The sequence below is a fragment of the Pundamilia nyererei genome, unplaced genomic scaffold (assembly GCF_000239375.1).
Source record: "Pundamilia nyererei isolate P.nyererei 1_Seehausen unplaced genomic scaffold, PunNye1.0 scaffold00128, whole genome shotgun sequence".
Lineage (NCBI taxonomy): Eukaryota > Metazoa > Chordata > Actinopteri > Cichliformes > Cichlidae > Pundamilia > Pundamilia nyererei.
The window spans coordinates 1,184,431-1,202,969 of record NW_005187529.1 but is presented as its reverse complement, the minus strand read 5'-3'; the positions used below and the strand labels follow the sequence as shown (position 1 = coordinate 1,202,969).

The window sequence follows — 18,539 nt, the reverse complement described above, 5'->3', positions numbered from 1 at the left end:
GATGCAGCTCAAGGAGAGGGAAGGAGAGAAAAATATGGATGTGAAACATTTTTAGCCTTTGGGTAAATTTCAAGGAAAAAAAAAGTCTTATCTTCAGTAAGCAGAGGTGTAAACAAAGCAAAAATGTCCAGCACAGTTGGAACTCATCTTGACACAGCCTAACAAAGCAGATGTTTAAGTAGTTTCAGGGAGCTGCTGCTCGGAGGAAAATATTTAGATCAAAACTGGCAGCTTTAACTGTGTGGGTAGCCTGCACTTTCCTGCACGCAACCACAAACCAAAGAGCAGCAGATGAACAGGTATGACTGTGGCTCTTCCAACTGCGAGCTGGGATTGAATTGTTTGGGGTGTAGCTGCTTTCCAATTGCCAAGCGCAGTGCAAAAGACAAGGCCGGTGTTCAGGATGCAGGATATAGAGCGGCCTCTCTTGAGGCTGGTGGTTTGAAACTATCGATTAGCACTGTACCAATGCTCTCAGAAAACATTTAAAGGCCAACCGTTCGCTAAAAAGAAAACCCTTTACTCTTCAAATATATATATTTATTTCCATAATCCTTCATACAAACATCTTTCTGCTTCAAAAAATAAACTGTTGTAACAGGTGAATTAATAAAAGTGCCCATAGCTGTCAACAGTGTCCACAAAGAAGTCCAAGAGAAGGTAAAGCTGTGTGATGATTGGATATAAAGCAACAGAAGGCAATCCACCAGCTTGAAACACCAAAACGTTGAGTAACCGTCTCTCTCTTCCACTCTGTGGGTTGGTCTCCAACACCTGAGTTGTACAGGAGCAAGCAGCTTGAGCACTCTTGTCAGTCAGGACTAAAAGGACAGTTTTTTGCTCCTCTCTGCAAAGCATTGCTGGATTAGAAAAATAATTAAGGGCAGTTAAATTCTAACTTCATTCCCGACTGATTAGACTGCAGGTGAAGCTCCAATGCAAATTGTATCTGCCATAACAGGTTGCTTAACCTGGGGTAGAGACTGAACTCTCATTTTCTTATAAAAGGAGGGAGGGATATCTGCCACTGGGGTGTGTTCATTTTTATTTGTTTTCAATGCAAATTAAGGTATGGAAATGTCGCTTTAACCCCGCTGATCATTGCTAAAGCATTTTAGTTGGAATTCACAAATTCCTCTGGGTTAAAAATATTTTCATGATGCACCATAAACTCCCTCTGAATATGCACATTTGTTGGCACAGTGTACACGTTTACGTGACCTCATGGGTTAAGCGCTTAAATGGAGCATGGAACATCACCGTGGAACCTCAAATCCTCTCCAGATGACCAGTGCATCCAGTGTCAGTTAACAAAATTCTCCTCTTTGAGTTCATGTGTTGTATTCAAATGGTTGGCCAACTCTTGCATCACGGCACCTTTACCAATCTGATCGTTCCTCCTCTTTTCCATAATCACGTCTTCCAGGCTTTGAAATTCCAGGACGTGACTTTTCTTCTCAGAAAACAGCAGTTTTAACCTGTACGGCTGCTTCCCAATCCTGATCTCCCCTCCGATTTTAAATTCCCGTTTGCCAAAGCGACACCAGGCTGCAAAACACTCAGAATTTCTCCAGTACAGCTCCCTGTCTCTTGACCCAACGTGGTCCAGCGCGTTGCGCACAATCACCTCTGGCGGGAGCGCGCGGTACCTGTAGAGGCTGTTCACTATCCGGCCTTGTTTGCCCTGGCTCACATCGGTGAGAAAGTTGTTCTTGATTTCAGCCCGGTGCAAATGAACCACCTGAAAGTCCCCGACGTAAACAGCCCAGTGTGGATACTGTCCAGTGGCCACGAACTCCAGCAGGTCTCCCGGTCTGCACTTGTTCAGAAGACTTTCCGCGGAGTGAGTCGCGGCTCCGGTTTTTCTTTCGAAAACGCACTCTTCTCGATAATAGATCGCGCACTCCAGTTCGTCCCGGGGGTCAAAGGGCTTCTCTTCATGGTTTACCTGGCGTTTGTTCGCTGGAAAGTGATCAAAATTGTCGTCCTGGTCGTCGTCGTCGTCGTTGGAAAAAATATAAGACACGCCAATCCGCGGTCCGTCGTCTTCCGGGTCGAACCCATTTGGGTCCGACGTTGGCACCTCCGCGTAATTTAGATGCGTTAGTTTCTCCACCTGATTCCCCATAAAGGTGAACGGTCAGCGGTAGCCGGTTTGAGCCTGACACAGAAACAGGATCCACCTGTTCTTGGCGTCCCCGGGAACTACACGTAAAAAACAAAGGTTGCAGGGACTAACTAAATCCAAAGCGGCGAAGAAGGGCACCAATAATCCATGTCCAGCAGATTTTCTCCAATTGAACACCAACTGCGTCGATCTATGTGGAAACACACAAGACGGATGTGTTTAAGGGGTTGAGTTTAGATATTAAAGGCATTTCTTCAAGTCAAACTGTGACGCTTAGTCCTAACAGGTGTGACCTGACTCACCTGTTGGCTCACAGTTTCCACGTAACAATCCCAACACAACTATTCTTATTGCTGCAGTTTTTACTTTTCCTGTCACCTCAGTGTTGTATCCTATCACCTACATTGCTCCTGTCGCGTCAGCCTGTCTCAGTTGTAGCTACTCTACACTTACTGATTTTCTTCTTTATTTTTGAACGTGAGCTCGCGGGGCAGCAGACACTCACCTGCAGGTCAGCTCCAGTCAGCAGCTGCTGTCTCACTCGCTCCTGTTGTCTCATCAGTAAAATAATGAGTAGTTTAGACTGCGCTGGCACCTGCTCTCCTTCCTGTATGGTAAGCTGTTGCGCTGTGCTTTGCTCTGTTGTATAGACTGAAGCATGAACCACTGTGGGCTGTTTCTTTTCTTTTTTTTTCTCTTCTTTGCAGCGAAACTCGCCCAGGATCCAACGACTGCTGGGAGGTGTTGTCATTTAAAGCGACAGTACGCCTTTTATGCCTCATTGCGTGTTCAGTCTTCAGTCAAAATCAGCAGAACATTAGAAATGGATACGTTAATATTTTAAACTGACGCCGGGATCCCAAAAGCTCTGAAATTTGATAAATGTCGATAATAAAGGCCATAACTATGTTAACAATATGAAAGACGAGAGGGGATTACGCAATATGTCCACTAGCAGGTCCTTAAAATGGAATTATATATTATTATATTTGAGGGTAAGAAAAAGTTATGGCGCTAGATTTTTTTGTAATGGAGTTTTAAATCACAACAAACAACAAAACAGGAAATAACAAAAGTGTCATCAAAAATTCCCATTTAGTGGGAACTTCATGGGAACTGACAGTTTTTCATCCCTACAGACAACTTTGACTTGTTTAACTCAGACATGCTGCAAAACCAAGGTGACGCATTTATATTTTATTAACAGGTTTCTATTTAAATTCAGGTTGTGTCATTGTAGGAAAGCAAAAACTAACATTATGCAGTCACATCCAAATGAATTTTATAGAATTGGATGGGGTTTTTTATGTTTACTCAGAGGACAAAAACAAAACACTGGATTTTGACATCTCACCTGCCAATCTTTTTTTGAGCTCAGTGAGGCTTGGATGTGGAAAAAGTGAAATGCACTTCATTGAGATCAAGTTTCCAAGTAACAGCACAGGAATCCTAATGAAGGAGCACCATTCAGGGAGGATTTACATAAACACGGGAGCCACACAATTGTTTAGGTTTTTCTTCTGCTCCCAGTACTCTTCAGCAGCCTAATGCTGTACAGAAATTGTTTCACTTTAGAGAAGGTGGTGGGTGGGTCATGTGGGTAACCTTAGAGAATGTTGTTTTCTTGCCAAGCCTGTGTGTCAACAGCGCACAGAACCAGGCCACTCCTGGACTTGGCAAGGAAAACAAGAAACTTGTGTCAGAGGAGAATTTTAAAATGCGAGTCTCATTGGAGGCCCGTTGTTCTCTGCCCCGTCTTTCCAATCAGCTCAAGCGCTGCTCGGGCCAAGACTCGTGTGCCAAGAAGTGATAATATGTTCACTTCCTGCCAAAAGGTAAAAATCCTGCTTGGACAGGCCTTATATCCAGGCTTACAGTGTTTCAGCCATCCATTACACCTACTTCCTGGAGCTTTTTGAGGCCAGAGATGAATGTGAATTCCAGATCAAACAGGAACCAGAAATACGAAAGCATCTGTGAGAAATTGTTCATTTTTCTCAGCACTGTGTGTCCATACGGTTATTGTGATTCCCGAGGATATTTACGCTTCTACATCCTCACAAAGGAAACGACTCGATGGCTCCTTCCTGTGATGTGGTGAACGCTGAAGTGTGTTCATGTGTGCACTTTGCTCAAAGTAAACTGCGTTCTGTGTGTGTGGGGGTGGGTGTGGGGAGGGGGGGGAATTACCAGTGACTTCGCGTGTTGTGTAGTAAACAAGATTAGATTTGCAGAATGGCAATTCAAAATGAAGTAGAGTGGAGAAATGAATGAGTCAACACTAGCCAGTCATTTATTGCCAGTTAATAGCTTCACTGAAATGTTCTTAGTGCTGTTTGACGCACTCACTGTAGAGAGAGGGCAATTAGATTTATTTTTTTTATTCCTGATGCAAGGCTATTATAAGATTAGCTTCACCTAGTTTCATCTCAACGCAGCCTTTGTTTGTTTCTTCTTTTGAAACAAAGACCCTTCACAAGGAGCGAGAGCAGGCTTAATCACATAAGTGCATTCCCACCAATGTAAAAGAACTGTTTGTTTATGGCTCATTCACTGAGCCCATTTTTGAAGGATTTTATTTTAAGTAAAAGATCATCCTTTCTTGGATCTACAGTTGCCATGTTGGCCAGTAACCCTAGATGTAGGTGAAGCTGAGAAATTAGGAGATTCTCAAAACCCTGAAGCACCTTTATGCACCTTTATATATTTCTGCACTGACTTTAAGCAAACACTGCCCTCACGTGGTTCAGTAGATTTACTGCATCAGATAGACTCTTGAAGTAGCCACCACAGACTGTGAAAATACTAAACATGTAATTATCTTACTATTTATTTACACTCAATGAAAGTTCTCCAGATGAAATATTATAACATGTCATCCAGATTCAACGGAGCAGCAAAAATTACAAGGTACAAAAAAAGAATGGCATTTTATATAAAAGCGTAGATGGCAATATAAACATTCTAGATTCTCAGTGTACAAAATTGTTACCGGAAAATGTATTTCTTTAACTATTGATTATTTCCATAGAAATGTTCATTATTAAGTCCGGTTGTTCTGCCTCTTGTAGCTCTGGATCCTTCTCCTCAGCATCTGGTCAGGAATGACGTCAGACTCTTTCACATCTGTATTTCCACAGCCCACCACAGGACAGCTACGGAGCCGAGACACAGAGAACCTTAACTTGCTTCAGACATTTAAACACACACAAACAGTTGCAGAACAGCTCAAAAAAAAGCTTTCTGTGCATCAGTTTCATATTAGCTTTGCCCCGTTCATTGCTGAGTAACTGTTAAGTCGTTACACATCTGCCTAAACTTGCTTTATTATTTCCTGTGCCAGTGCTCGCAGTTTGATTCTGATTGCCTATCAGCAACCAGACTTCCATCTTTTGTGTTCTTATTATAATGTCTGCATTCTACACTGAGGAGTCCCCTGACGTTACACATGCTGTGATAAACTGGATGACTTGAACGGTGGGAACTTCGAGGCTGCTAAAGCAGTAAATGTGATGAAATGCCATTTACTGCAGGTACAACACCATTTCTTCAAGCATAAACCTAATCTCAACAAGGAAAACATACTGCTGCAGTGTGTGCAGTGACCACAGTCAGGACCCAAGACAATAGGCAAGTTTATTTTTCAGCAAGACTGCTGCTGGGATTTTATCAGTGTTCCTGCAGGATCAGCCACATTTAATTTGACTCCAACATCAAAGCAGCATAATAAAGGCAATGTAAATTAAGGCAGCCTGCTGGTCCCACACCAGCCTGCAGTGTTATTTACTGCTAGAAAACCTGACTCCACTTTCTAACGGTCCTCAGAGATGCAGTGTCTTACCGGCATTTCTTTTTCTGGCTTTGTCTTGTTTTGATCAGGTTTATGATTGCTGCTTCATCATAGTGGTGGTTACACTTCTTGTTCTTTACCGGGTTCACCATTTCCACCTTGAACAGAGGCACAAAAGAATACATTTCAAGTTACCTGTGTTTTGTTGAAAAAGCAGTTTGAACAAGCAAGAGAGCGAGATCAGAATGATGCATTTTGCAGGAACATCATCTTACAGTCAGGATTTTGGTTTTGGTTTTTTTCTGCGTAGACACATTTTGGCACCCACCTAAGATGTTTTAGCCTGAGCCAAATGAAAAACACCAATATTGTAATAATCCTGGGACTGGTGTGAAATTTTGTCATAATTAGCCCCCAAATGTTTTGGATTGTGACCATGCAAACTCTAATGAGCTCAACCTTTAGTCCAAATTAATGTCTGTGCCTAAACTGAAGGAATACCCCGACACATAGATGGGCACAATGAAAACATAACACCTCTGAGGCAAAGACAGAGGCATGAAAACACACTGGATTAATCTACCTGTAATCTACAAATCTAATCAGTAATCTACCTGTGTGAGCGGGCAGGTAAAGTTGACTTGACTCTGTGTCACAGCGATGTCCTCATCGAGCTCCTCCATGCTCTCTGCTGACTCCTGGTTAGCTAAAAACAAACAATGCACATGCGGTTTGCTTCCATTTGTCCACTCAGAGTAAAAATGACTCAATTTGATGGCACATACCACCATCCACCAATATTTACTGCACACACAAAACTTTATACACAACACTCCCAAACAAACACAAAACAAACTCATCTTCTTCTTTTTTTTTAGTCTGCACATAAATTTCATATCTACAGTTGTTGTCCTGGCACATCTACAACTACTGAAGAACTCAAAGGCTAACTTGAGCCCAAAGTATTAGAAACTGCTCTCTATATGTGGCCTTTGTAAACTCCTCCATAGGATTATGCTATTCAACATATTTATATTTCAGCCTTTAAGCAAGCAGAACTGAATCCTCAAAATGTATCCCTTAACAGGAACATGAAGTAATACTAATTCAGTGAATAATAATGGGCTAAGCCCTCACAGAACACACTGCAATGATCACCTCGGCTCGCAAAGTTCATGCTTCAAAGTGGGTTATCACATTTGGCTCTTTTTTCAGACATTTTCATTTTAAGTCAGCTCGTGAAAATAACATACTTAGCATAATGTAGCCTATAATGTCTACAGAGACTCACAAAAGCATGGCACTATATGAGGCCGGCATAGCTGTAATTAGTAAGAGTTAAAAAGCAGAAAATAACAGCCACAGGGTGACAGCGAAACAATCATTCAACAGTAAACAAAGGAAGCTGCGTGTTTTAAAATAAAGCTAATTATCCTAAACAAGAAAGCCACATCCCAAGATCTCTCTGCTCAGCAAGAAGTCCTCAGATAGCACTGCTATTATCAAAGTCCATTAGAAGTCCTGAATGCACTGAGGTGAGTCTAATTCAAGTAAATCTCCTCCGTCTCTCCACAGGCCTTACCTTGTTTGAAAGAGTTTTTGACACTTTCCTTGAAAGCCATTACTTTCTGGTGAGTGTGCAGGTCAGCGTCAGAGAGTTGGGCTATTCTCTCTGTGAACTGCTCCTTCACTTTGGCAGACAGGCTGAACATGGCCTCCGGCTGCTGCGTGGCAACCTACAATGATTGAAATTTGTTATATAATTTGCAATAATCTACATTTTGTATTTAATTCAGAAATGCTTCACAAATGCCCGAGGTTTGCGTCTTCTTCTGAACATAGTGTTAAGAGTTTTCCACGTCATCGGTTACGTCACCATGGTGACGTATGCTGCACTCTGCACAAGATTATGTTCAGCCATTCCTGACGATGTGATCTAACCTGCTGAGCTGTATGTTAGTAATGACAGAATCAGATGCAGCTGAACAATCTGTGTGTGTTGTGATCCCATGGGACACTTTCTGCTCTATTCCCCATTATCACTGAAAATATTCAAGTGCTGAAAAAATGTTGCTAAACTGACTTTTATGTTGACTTCATTATTAGTCATAATGTTTATAACTGTGTCACATTTAAGAGCTCTAATGTGCAGCTCTGACTTTATGCAGAAAAAGCAGCATTAAGAATGCACTGATTATTTAAAGACAATAATATTTCAGCATTCCACTTCTTGCCTTATTTCCTGCACAAGTGTTGCATTTTGTTGTTTGTTTGTTTTTTAATTCTTGTTAGCATTTCAACGACATGTTCCTCTTGAGTCAACTAGGCATCACCTGATGGGTCTACACACTATGCAGCAGAACAGTCAAATGGTGCATCAAAACTTTCCCTACAATGAACAGGGTTTAAGCACACTGTTGTAATATCCATTATCTCAGTCGCCTAATGCAAGGAAACCTTCAGGCTGCTCTCACCTCAGCTGTAACTTGTTGCACCACATCAACAAAGTAGTTAATCTCCCTGTCCAGCTTGGCACACTCCAGAATCATGGCCTCCATCTCTTTGATGCCCGGGTTCATCTCGTCATCTTTAACATAAGTGCACACCAAAGAAGTAATCACTTAAGCAGTCATACCATAACACACACACACGCACACAAACAACTATCAGATCTTTGGGAATCACCTTGTTTGTGCAAAAATCCTATGTAATGTCTGTCCAATTGTGTTATCTTTGGCATTCTTCATAGATTCAACTAAAAAAAAATTGTTACTAGCAGCCTGTCGCAAAAACACAGAGTGCCTAATTATACAACTTAAAATCAGGTCTTTGCTAAGTTATTTAATATATGTAGACATGACACTGGGTTCCTTGAGGTAGGTGCCTTCTTTTTTTTTAATATTAAAGTGATGCAAGTCTTTTGCATAGTACTGTAAATGTACGCTCCAAAATTAGTTATAAACCTTAAAAACAAATCTAAAGCACATAAAAACATTAATCATAGACGTGAAAATATATCTGGTAAGCGAATAATTAATGTAGAGATTACAGATGGAGGTGGTGAGCAGTACGATGAGAAAACCTTTAATATTTACCCTGAGCTTCCGCCAGGTCCATAGCCACGTCTGTCACAATGTCCATACCTGTCCCGATATCAGCCTGACAGGATTTCAGACTCGACAGAGTTCCGTGAACAGCGCTCAGAGACATTGTGAAAGCTACCTTTATTACTTTGGGACTACAAACCAGAGCTAAATTTAACGTGCTTTTAACGTTAACGTTAGCCTAGCTTGCTAACAGGTATCTAGTTCTGCCGGCAAAATGACCGACACCTACATGAACGTCAAGTACAATCTGTTTCAAAAACGCTTTTAGTATAAAAATAACAAGTGAAACGTAAATAAACTGTGGATGCTATACAAACGCACACAAATCACCCGCTAAAACGGAGCCACAACAGAAGCTAACTTCTAACTTCCGGGTATGGTTTTTCAAGGTAAAAGCTTTAACAAAATATGTTTAAACGGAAGGAAAACAAAACTGCCTTTTTAATAGAAAGAATCGTATTTATTAATCCATTTGATTTATAAATGGCACAGCATCTTAGTACATAAAGGTGTAAGAGTGATTTATTTGCATTTTAATGTTCTTTTAATTTACAATCTGTAAGTGCAAGACACTGATAGTTAGCAGAATGAAATGTAAGTAAACAAATCAAAAGGCCCCACATTTGACATATCACTGTAGAATAGGCACAGTGAATAATAATAAAATAGTATTAATACATGTGGTCATGCTTGCTGGAGCACTTAAACCTAACAAATCAGTTGTTAATTATTAGTAACACCTGTGCAGTCACTACATTGAGACAAAATGTCTGCAGTGAAAAAACATTCGGCAAAAAACCCGAATCTTTAAATGAAAATCTTCATCCATATCTTCACAGTATTGTTCTGAACTCATCAAAAATATAACTGGGCACATGAGCTTCCGCCACCTTAAAAACACAGAAAACACAAGGAAACACATGTTACTGTCACACAAATATAGTAGAGTACAGATGCAAAAAATAGTATTTTAAAATCTTTTCCCATAGCTGATGGTTATTAAATCTGGCTGTCCAATAATAATGCTCCTAAGCATATTGATGTTTCACCATTTCAGCTCTACTACTACCCCTGGGTACTGTCAACTTTGTCTACTCTTATCATTTACAACCTCTTAAAATATTTTCTAACACTAACACAAATAATATAGGGAAAGTTGCACCTACCTTACGTGACAGTTTTGTGTACTTCACGTAGTCTTCAAGGAACATCAGAGCTCCCACCACATCAGAAGGCATGTCAGGGATTTTCTGACTATAACAGGATCAAACGGAAGCTTTAATATGATTTCATGAGGCTATAACCAGATACATTTTATGTCCGGTAACACGATCCACAATCATCACCAAGGAAACCTACCACACAGAATATTTGATTTCGAATCTTATTTTAGAAATCTTTCTGAAGTTGTGAAGTCTGTTTTGCTACCTTGTGCACTGCTCCATGATTGAGCGGATGAATTGACCAATGAGAGCCAGGAACTGTTGTGTGTATCTGGAGTGGAACTGCTTGAGCAGGGTGAGCAAGCCGAGCACCAGTGGAGGCCAGTCGACCGGGTCTGTTGCTTTCCTGCAGGTCATTCCTGCCATAACACAAAACATCAAATTACAACCACATTCAGAGACATTCAGGGACTGTGCATTAGCAGAAAAATGTGGGGAAAAACAAATCCATAAGATTTAATGCCGCTTTCTGAAAAATAATAAAGTCTGCTGCAACTGAACTAAGTGAAGAGGCGGCAGGGTACCCATTGTACTCAAAACTGTATAACCTGATCTCTTATCAACTTCAAACAGGTTACAGTGAACTAATGGGGGGAAAATCACCTTGGTTTTTGTTGTACTGAAGTTTAGGCAGCTGAGCAATAATAAAGAGGAAGTTGATGATGGGGAAGTACGGGAGGCGCTTTGTAGTGATGTAGATCTGTGTGAAGCATAAGTAGAACAAAAAGAGTCTGAACACGAACATCTGCTAATGTATAGCCAAAGAAAGCAAAAAACAGCTTGCATTTTGTGGTCGTCATTGAAAAGACTCATTTCGATTCAGGTGAAATCAGAACAAGGCTAACTGATTATGTGGGAAGAGATGCCCCTTCTGTTCAAACCTTGTTGAGAGGATTGTGAATGCCAGCAGCCTCCAGGTAGGCAGTGATATCGTACAAAAGAGTGTTGTCCTCTTTAGGATAAGGCAGGGATGGGTCCTGGTAATGGGCCTCAATGTCTGCCAGCAGAGACCTGGCAAGAACATAATCAGAGTCAGCATAAAAGAACAGTGTGATACTAAAACAGACATGATGCAATTAGCAGGAGCATCCATCATGAAAGTCATTAACACAGAGTAGCACTTGGGGGGTAAGTAAAGAAAACATAAAAACAATTCAGTGCCATTATGGTAAGAATATACAGACTTGTTGAGGTTTTCCAGTGCAGCCGCCAAGTGTTTGGAGTCAAACTTGCAGGAGTAGTTAAGCTCATTAGCGATCTGCTGTCTGAGAATCTGCATCTGACCAACCTTCAATAAACACATGCATTCAAAATTATTTTAATCTCTTCATCAGAAAATTGTGACAATAAAGACCAAAAAAAAGGGATTTTCTTTTTTTACTTTTATTTTCTATTCACTAACGTGGGAACATGGAGCAGTACCTTCATGATGGCTTCCAGATATGTACCCCAGATCTTCTGGGATTTGGCCACAGCACTGCTGTAGACTTTGCTGGCATTAGCTACAGCAACAAAAACAATAATTAGATCTGTACAAGAAAAGGCAGGTTATAGATTCTCTAAGTGAATACCTACCCACAATGCCTTGGACTGGGCTGACGGCACCTTGCAATGTTCTGAAGACCTCCACCACAGCTTTGTCCTTCAGGATGGTCTTCTGAAGTATTGTCAGGAAGTTCTGATGAGACAAACACACACATTACTACAATCTGGGAGACATACTAAACGCACTAAAGATACTACCAACATTGACATGATTTCAGGGATTGATCTTTGCTGACCTGAATGGCATCTTTTTTGGGGGGGAGTGGGGGGATGCTGAGGTAAATATTGGGGTAAATACCTGAAGTTCCCTGACAATCATGAAGCAGAGCAGTCGGTCCAGTCCATTAAGGCCAAATGTACCAAGGGTGTTCTGGATCTCAGAGAACAATCTGTTGTTAGTCACCTCCTGGTGGCTCTTCAGGTCATACCAGGTATTCATCTGGTCAATATAACACGTCACCCTATAGAAAGAATCAGTTTATTCCACCATCAATAAACTGCATAACCAAAGATTTTTTTCTCCTCCATCCTCAGATATAAACTCAGTTATTCTGCTAATTTCGCTAACTCTTATTTCACTTCCACTGTTATGTCTGTGGAGACATACTTGGGATCAGTGATTCGGAGGATTTCTCTGCAGAGACGACCGATGAAAGTGGCAGACTCGTCCACAGAGGGAAACTTGGGAATAGGAATGTGGGTGGACTGGTGCACGCTCTGCCAGTCCTGGATCTGAAGAGAAGCAAGAAACAAGCCAATCAGCCAACTGCTATTACTGAGAAACAGCCAAACAACTAGAACGCGCCCCTGACTGATAGATAAGAAAATCTATCAGTCAGGGACAAACTGCTCTCAGTGCACTACTCAGGGAAAAGGAGAAAGCGTGTGAAGTTCGACCTTGGTTCTGAGAAAACTGTTGCACTCCTGTTCCACATTATAGTTGACGATGCGGGACACTTCCTCCTGCCAGATTTTAAGGCCATAAATGCTGACGTAGTCCTGGATGTATTCAAACGACCTGTAGAAGCCATCCATGGTGGCGCCCATCTCCTTTAACTTGGGCATCAGTTCACTGGGCTGAAAGAATTCAGTATTTTTTCTCTATTATTTTATTTCACTGCTGTTAATCCTTCAATATCATTGGGAAACTTAACATGGAAACTGGTCAAAATAGAGCAAATATATCACAAACTTTATTTGACGATTAATAATCCATAACATACAACAGGTGTAGCGTCTCACCTTTGCCTTTGGATTGAATATTAAGCCTTTGTGCAGTGCATAAGCCACCCTCTTCACCAGCTCCTTCCTGATGCCATCCTCCAGAAGCTGCTTAGGATCCACCTTAAACATCACAGTGTGTTAATAAAGCAAACCTGTGCTGCACCAAATCCCTCAGCAGGATTGTATTAATCTTCTGAAAGACAGAAATCTTTGTTCTTAAAGTTCAGAAACCTTAATCACTGCATTTACCTTGATGATCCCAACGAGAGTAGTCTTCATCATTAAAATGCCCTCAGTGAAAATAGATATGTCATGAGTTAGTTTTGCCACCTGCAAAGACACAGAGCAGAACGATGTTTAGGCATGCAAAAATATAATATATATGAATAATATTGATATCAATCATTTATATAAAAGCCAATGTTTTGTTTGATTTTCAGTCTAAAAAACAAAAAAAGTCTCACTCTACAATGATCTTATTTTAATTTCAAGGCACTGGACTGCAATTCCAAATATGACTGAAAAAAAATTAAAAAGTAACTTCAGTACTTCACACTCTAATTAATCCAATTCAGCTAAGTCTGCTGGCACAATCTGTTTCCATATCACGCTTCCTTTTCCAATTTGTATTTCACATCAAAAGCTGTGAGCAGATTGAAAAATTGTTAGCATGATTGCCTCCGACTCCCATACAGCTGATGAGGCGAGATCAAAACAGAACAAAATGAGCTCTCTTATCTATTTTTTTATTATTTTATTTTATACAACATCTGAAGATATTTTTTCCCCCTTTCTTTACGTCAGTGACATTCTGATCAACACTCAAGGGGAAGGAGACAGTTTCATACACATCAGTTTGTCTCACTTCATAGCGAGCTGTCAGTTGGGCGTAGTCCTTTAGCTTGTCCTTATCCAGCCGTGTGGGCACCTCCATAATGTCGTGGATCTGAAGCTTGATTATTTTGGCCAGCGACGTGAACATGCTCTCTGGGATAATTTGCAGCACCTGGAAGCAAGAAGATTTTAAAAAAGGACTGTTTATTGTATATCCATTAGATCAAGGATCTCGAGTACAGCCAGAAGGAAAAAATCTTCCAGCATAAAGTTATAGCTAAGAAGTTACCACAACGTCAAGGTACAGATGCACTAAGCACTTCTTTTTGGGTACATTTGCCAAACAGATGGTTTTTCAAAAATTCATCATTCGTGCAGCTGCTACAGCACTGATACTGACAAACAGTTTGCAGCATGCAGAGCTCATTTGTTAAAATAACGAGACTACACGCTAGGAGAATATTAGACCAAAACATTTCAAAGCAAAAGCTTTTGTAAGAGGAAAGAGAAGCAGAAAAAATGACATCATACACTACCTTTCTCACATAGGACACCAACTCTCCAGAGTAGAACTGAGAAACACTCAGCAGGTCAGCACTGTTGGCCTGGTTGATACGCAGCAATGGAAGATCCAATGCAGACGCCAGCTGGTCACACACACACATACAGAAAAAATGATTTTTAAATCACAGGTAACATTTCTCCATATCGAGATGATGGTCCACGTGAGCAGACTGCAAAAAAGTGACACGAATTTCCACATTTTTTGGATGCATACTTGTGTAATGTTTAGGTTTTAGCGGAAAATTTGTCCTTAAAAAATACACAGAACAAAAAATGAAGTTGACATAAATCATAAGGAAGTTCCTGATGTTTCTAAACAAGAAAAGGAAGAAACTGAGATTTTGAGGCAAAAACGTATTAATTTTTAAATTTGTATATTCAGCACCGTTGTGTGTTTAGAGCAACATCACACTCATTGACAAATGCAGTGGCTAGATTAGTCACATTTGTTTATTTGGATCTAAAAAATCTGAAAAGTTCAGCTTGATTTGAAAAAATGAATGTTGCAAATTCGTTCAGCAAAGTTACGTGATCGGTGTAAACAGCTGCATTAAGAATAGGCGAGTCCAAAAACGACTGTGTATATGCTGGACGTATAAATTTGTTCATGAAATGCTACCACAGTGAATCTGCAATACTCATACATTTCGCAAGACATTTATCTGTGATGCATGAAGATATTGGTGCAACTGAAGGGGGAAAGTAGCTCTAATATGCTAAATAATGAGTGCTACTACAGTGAGTCAAGAAGCAGTGAATCTGAAAAGTCAAACTGTTTGACAATAACACTGTTTAGCACCGAGTCGACAGTCATATTGCAAGAGGAAGCAGTGGGATGTATTGTAATCGGCATATTTTGTCCCACTTCTAGACATAAATAGACCCTCACCTTGAGAAATGTAGCTCTCAGTTTGGTAACCATGGATGGGTTGACTCTGATGCTCTCCTGCATAATGGATGTAAAGCTGTAAAATAAAGCACAAGTCAGGAAAAAAAGACGAATTCATCAACACAGACAAACCAAAAACACAAGTGAAATAAATCAAAGCCAAAACACTTGCAGTGTTCTGTGGTGGTTTTGTGATGGTTTGCAGTTTAGAAAGGTAAGCAGAATGAGTTGCTGCTGTGTTTTGCAAACCAAGTGACGAGCACAGTGACTGTGCGCCACTAAGATTCACTAACCTGATGACAAAATTAAGAGATACTGTGTCTATATGTGACACTAGTTAAACTAACTACTTTGCACTGGCCTTATTTTGTTTATTAAGTAAACAAAGAAGTAAATACCTGTCAATAATCTGCCACGCATAGGACAGATCTCCAACTATTTGCATGGTAATAAGGACTTCTTCTTTGATATTGATTGTGCGGATCATCTGGTGCAGGAACTTCCTGGTGTCAGCCAAGAACTGACAAACTTGCAGGTTGGACTCCAGCTGGTGGAACTCCTGGACCTGAAGTCCAAAAGGAAAAGGTTTTATAGGCACAGCCTGACAGCTTTCCTTTCAATATTTTTTAAAATAGTAATAATAATTTTGTATTGGTATTGATTACATTTCTTGCAATTATCAGCAGCTTTATATAAACATGTTCCAAGCTTTGCTGCCAAATTCTATTAGTTCCAGTTCAGTATTTTTAATATATGTTGGCAGGACAGAGCAGAAAATGATGCCACTGTGCCAACACAATATTCCTATTACATAATCCTCTGTCTTTCTATTTACATGCATTTAATAGCAGTAAAAAAAAAAATCATCTCTTAATTTTTCCACCATTCTGAAACATTGTACTTGGATTTGCTTGTTTTCTATGCATGAAGTTAAGGCAATCAAAACATAGTATTAGCACCATTGTTACCTTACACTGTGCTAATCCAAAAATGTAAAGCCATGCTGAAATATAATTATCATGCTCACCTCTACAAGAGCCTGTATAAGCTGGACCGTCTTCCTCCCAGCAGCCGTGGAGTCCTCATAGTTCAAAGACTCAATCTGCTTTGAGATTTCCCTGAACCAGGCCTGTAAGTTCTCTGCCAAGGACAGTAAAAGTGTGTCATTGAAGCAGATACAAAATGTTACCAAAGTATTTCACAAGCGGCAGTTACGCTCGAGGTAAGTATGACAGATGTAAATTTAATCCGCCGCTCCCTGCGTGTGTACCTTTAATGCATTTTTTCCATCTTGTTTCCCTGCCTCAACATTTTCCTCTGAACGCCTTCAAGCTTAAAATCTTTTAAGATTTCATGTCCCAACACTGAAATAATCCAAGCTGCATGCCCGAGGCTCCCATAGTCAGAACTACTTTTCAACGCTGTGTGTAAGTCTTCACCTTATCCATTCTCACAGTCCAACTCACCATTTTTCTCCACCCTGGTAAGAGGTTTGACACCAGAGAAGACTTCAGCCAGCTCAGTCATTCTCTCTGATCCCTCCTTCTTGTAGCTCTCCCATTTGATCTGCTTCTCTGACAGCATCTGCTTGAACATCTGGAAGAGGAATAGCGCAGATGCTAAGCTGATGAGGGAGGATTAGTCAGATGAGATGCGTAATTAGAACATTACATTTGTGTCCCCTCCAAATGACACACAGGCTAGCCATATGCTACCTGACAGTAGGCTAACAGGCAACCAGGCGGACACACCTAACGAGGACTACAGCTGGACAGATCACTTTGAAATTATAAAGGAACTCATTTTCCATTTTTACTCTTTAAAAAAGAGAAAAGATCCCTTTAAAGAAATGCTACACTTTTGTCTTTAAAAATTTTCACTTTTTTCCCTGTGATCATTTATATTATGTAACACTGATGAAAGACTCTCACCTCTTTAAGTGTGAACTCAAACTGAGCTGTGTCGAGCAGCAGCTGGAAAAGGATCTTAGGTTTGTACTTGGAGTCATTAAGTACTTGGTCTTTGATCTGACGAAGGCGCTTGTTGTTTGGGTCATAGGCTATGAGACAGAGGATGACTGATCACAAATCAATACACTATTTTCACCAACATCACCCTTATAAATGTTTGGACTTCATTGGACATTTACTCTACGAACAGTGTCATTTCAATACAGGTAAATTAAAATTAAGGATCAGATTTCAGAGTTCATTTCAGACTCATGCTTGACTTTACACATTTACAGTCATGTGTAAAATCGTTTTCAGAATACCCTTACTGCTCCCATAGGAGCGAAGTGGCAGCCAGGTGCTGCTAAATCAAATGCACTTGATTAACTCATCATTAGCAAGTGTCAGCACCTCTATAAAAGCTGACGTTTTGGCAATTTTCGGGTCTGGAGCATTCAGGTGTGTGCTAAGAGAATACCACAATCTTCCCAGAAGTGGACGTGCCAGCATCACCCTACAGGTCAGACTGTGGAATGCTCAGAGGAAGTTAAAAATAACTAAGCGGTTAGTTTGGCGTGTGTATTTTCAGAATAACTGAAAAGGAAAAGAATCAAGGTGCTGCGATGGCCAGTGAAGATCCAGACCTTGACCTGATTGAAATGCTGTGGCATTTAAAAGAGATATGCTCTGATCTGAAGCAACACTGTAAAGAAGAGTGGGCCAAAAAGTCCTCCACAGTGTCATACAGAAAAATGACTTCAAGTTGTTGATGTTAAAAGTTTTTTTTACAAGCTGAATTATGGGGTTTACTTTGTTTTTCACATGACTGTAAATGCAACACAAGTGCTTACACCAATGTAAATGAGGAAAAAAGAAACCGCAGTATCTCACCTGACTCTGCAGAGTGCAACATCAGCCAGCGAATAGCAACATTGCAGTCTCTCAGACAGTTGAGCAGTTTTGGGATGTTGTCCAAGATAATTTCCTCCCTGAGGAAACCTTCCTTTAGCAGCTGCTGCACCTGAGGCCTCAGGCTTTCCATGCTGGCTGCATACCGAGTAGCCTACACGTACGGTGAAAAAAAACATGGCTCTTGTATACAGTGCACCATCTTTCATTCGGGGCAGTCAATTATTCATACATTCACTCCCACTAGTGGTCATTAGTGAGAATGGCCTGGTCTGCAGGTGAAAGACTAAATGTGGATTATTCAGTTAGCTCCTCCTGCCGTGTGTGTGTGTGTGTGTGTGTGTGTGTGTGTGTGTGTGTGTGTGTGTGTGTGTGGT

General features: G+C 40.6%; 3 protein-coding genes across 4 annotated transcripts in view; all 3 read right to left on the bottom strand.

Moving 5' to 3' along the window:
• Nucleotides 1–518: 518 nt before the first annotated feature.
• On the bottom strand, nt 519–2,859 carry lratd2 (LRAT domain containing 2). 2 transcript variants are annotated; one of them, XM_005743164.1, is made up of 2 exons: nt 2,634–2,859; nt 519–2,318 (listed from the first exon to the last, which is right to left on the bottom strand). In XM_005743164.1, exon 2 carries the CDS (start codon nt 2,126–2,128, stop codon nt 1,304–1,306), a length of 825 nt encoding a protein of 274 aa, XP_005743221.1. In that variant the 5' UTR covers nt 2,129–2,318; nt 2,634–2,859; the 3' UTR covers nt 519–1,303. The 2 variants fall into 2 exon arrangements, with proteins under 2 accessions (XP_005743221.1, XP_005743222.1); XM_005743165.2 differs by lacking the exon at nt 2,634–2,859 and adding an exon at nt 2,431–2,589.
• A 2,083-nt stretch (nt 2,860–4,942) lies between these two features.
• Nucleotides 4,943–9,394, bottom strand: nsmce2 (NSE2 (MMS21) homolog, SMC5-SMC6 complex SUMO ligase). The gene is made up of 6 exons (XM_005743163.1): nt 9,014–9,394; nt 8,393–8,505; nt 7,501–7,654; nt 6,533–6,624; nt 5,970–6,076; nt 4,943–5,283 (listed from the first exon to the last, which is right to left on the bottom strand). The coding sequence occupies exons 1-6, from the start codon at nt 9,126–9,128 to the stop codon at nt 5,172–5,174; spliced, it is 693 nt and encodes a 230-aa protein (XP_005743220.1). The 5' UTR covers nt 9,129–9,394; the 3' UTR covers nt 4,943–5,171.
• A 69-nt stretch (nt 9,395–9,463) lies between these two features.
• The window catches only part of washc5 (WASH complex subunit 5), a 12,832-nt gene continuing 3,756 nt past the window's right edge, over nt 9,464–18,539 (bottom strand). The window contains exons 9-29 of the mRNA XM_005743162.1: nt 18,145–18,316; nt 17,236–17,363; nt 16,771–16,900; nt 16,332–16,444; nt 15,703–15,869; nt 15,305–15,380; nt 14,388–14,498; nt 13,883–14,023; nt 13,267–13,347; nt 13,036–13,137; nt 12,691–12,870; nt 12,401–12,525; nt 12,092–12,254; nt 11,824–11,926; nt 11,671–11,750; nt 11,433–11,536; nt 11,130–11,259; nt 10,852–10,948; nt 10,454–10,607; nt 10,192–10,279; nt 9,464–9,915 (exon numbers count right to left, since the gene is read on the bottom strand). Of these exons, the coding sequence (XP_005743219.1) occupies nt 9,859–9,915; nt 10,192–10,279; nt 10,454–10,607; nt 10,852–10,948; nt 11,130–11,259; nt 11,433–11,536; nt 11,671–11,750; nt 11,824–11,926; nt 12,092–12,254; nt 12,401–12,525; nt 12,691–12,870; nt 13,036–13,137; nt 13,267–13,347; nt 13,883–14,023; nt 14,388–14,498; nt 15,305–15,380; nt 15,703–15,869; nt 16,332–16,444; nt 16,771–16,900; nt 17,236–17,363; nt 18,145–18,316 (2,502 nt within the window). The 3' untranslated portion in view covers nt 9,464–9,858. The remainder of the gene's footprint in view (nt 9,916–10,191; nt 10,280–10,453; nt 10,608–10,851; nt 10,949–11,129; nt 11,260–11,432; nt 11,537–11,670; nt 11,751–11,823; nt 11,927–12,091; nt 12,255–12,400; nt 12,526–12,690; nt 12,871–13,035; nt 13,138–13,266; nt 13,348–13,882; nt 14,024–14,387; nt 14,499–15,304; nt 15,381–15,702; nt 15,870–16,331; nt 16,445–16,770; nt 16,901–17,235; nt 17,364–18,144; nt 18,317–18,539) is intronic.

Coding starts and splice junctions, on each gene's coding strand:
- lratd2 (XM_005743164.1), bottom strand. CDS start 2,128: ATGGGGAATCAGGTGGAGAAACTAACGCATCTAAATTACGCGGAGGTG.
- nsmce2 (XM_005743163.1), bottom strand. CDS start 9,128: ATGTCTCTGAGCGCTGTTCACGGAACTCTGTCGAGTCTGAAATCCTGT. Junction 8,506..9,013: donor GGACCTGGCGGAAGCTCAGG/GTAAATATTAAA, acceptor CTTATGTTAAAG/ATGACGAGATGAACCCGGGC. Junction 6,077..6,532: donor TTACCTGCCCGCTCACACAG/GTAGATTACTGA, acceptor CCTCTGTTCAAG/GTGGAAATGGTGAACCCGGT.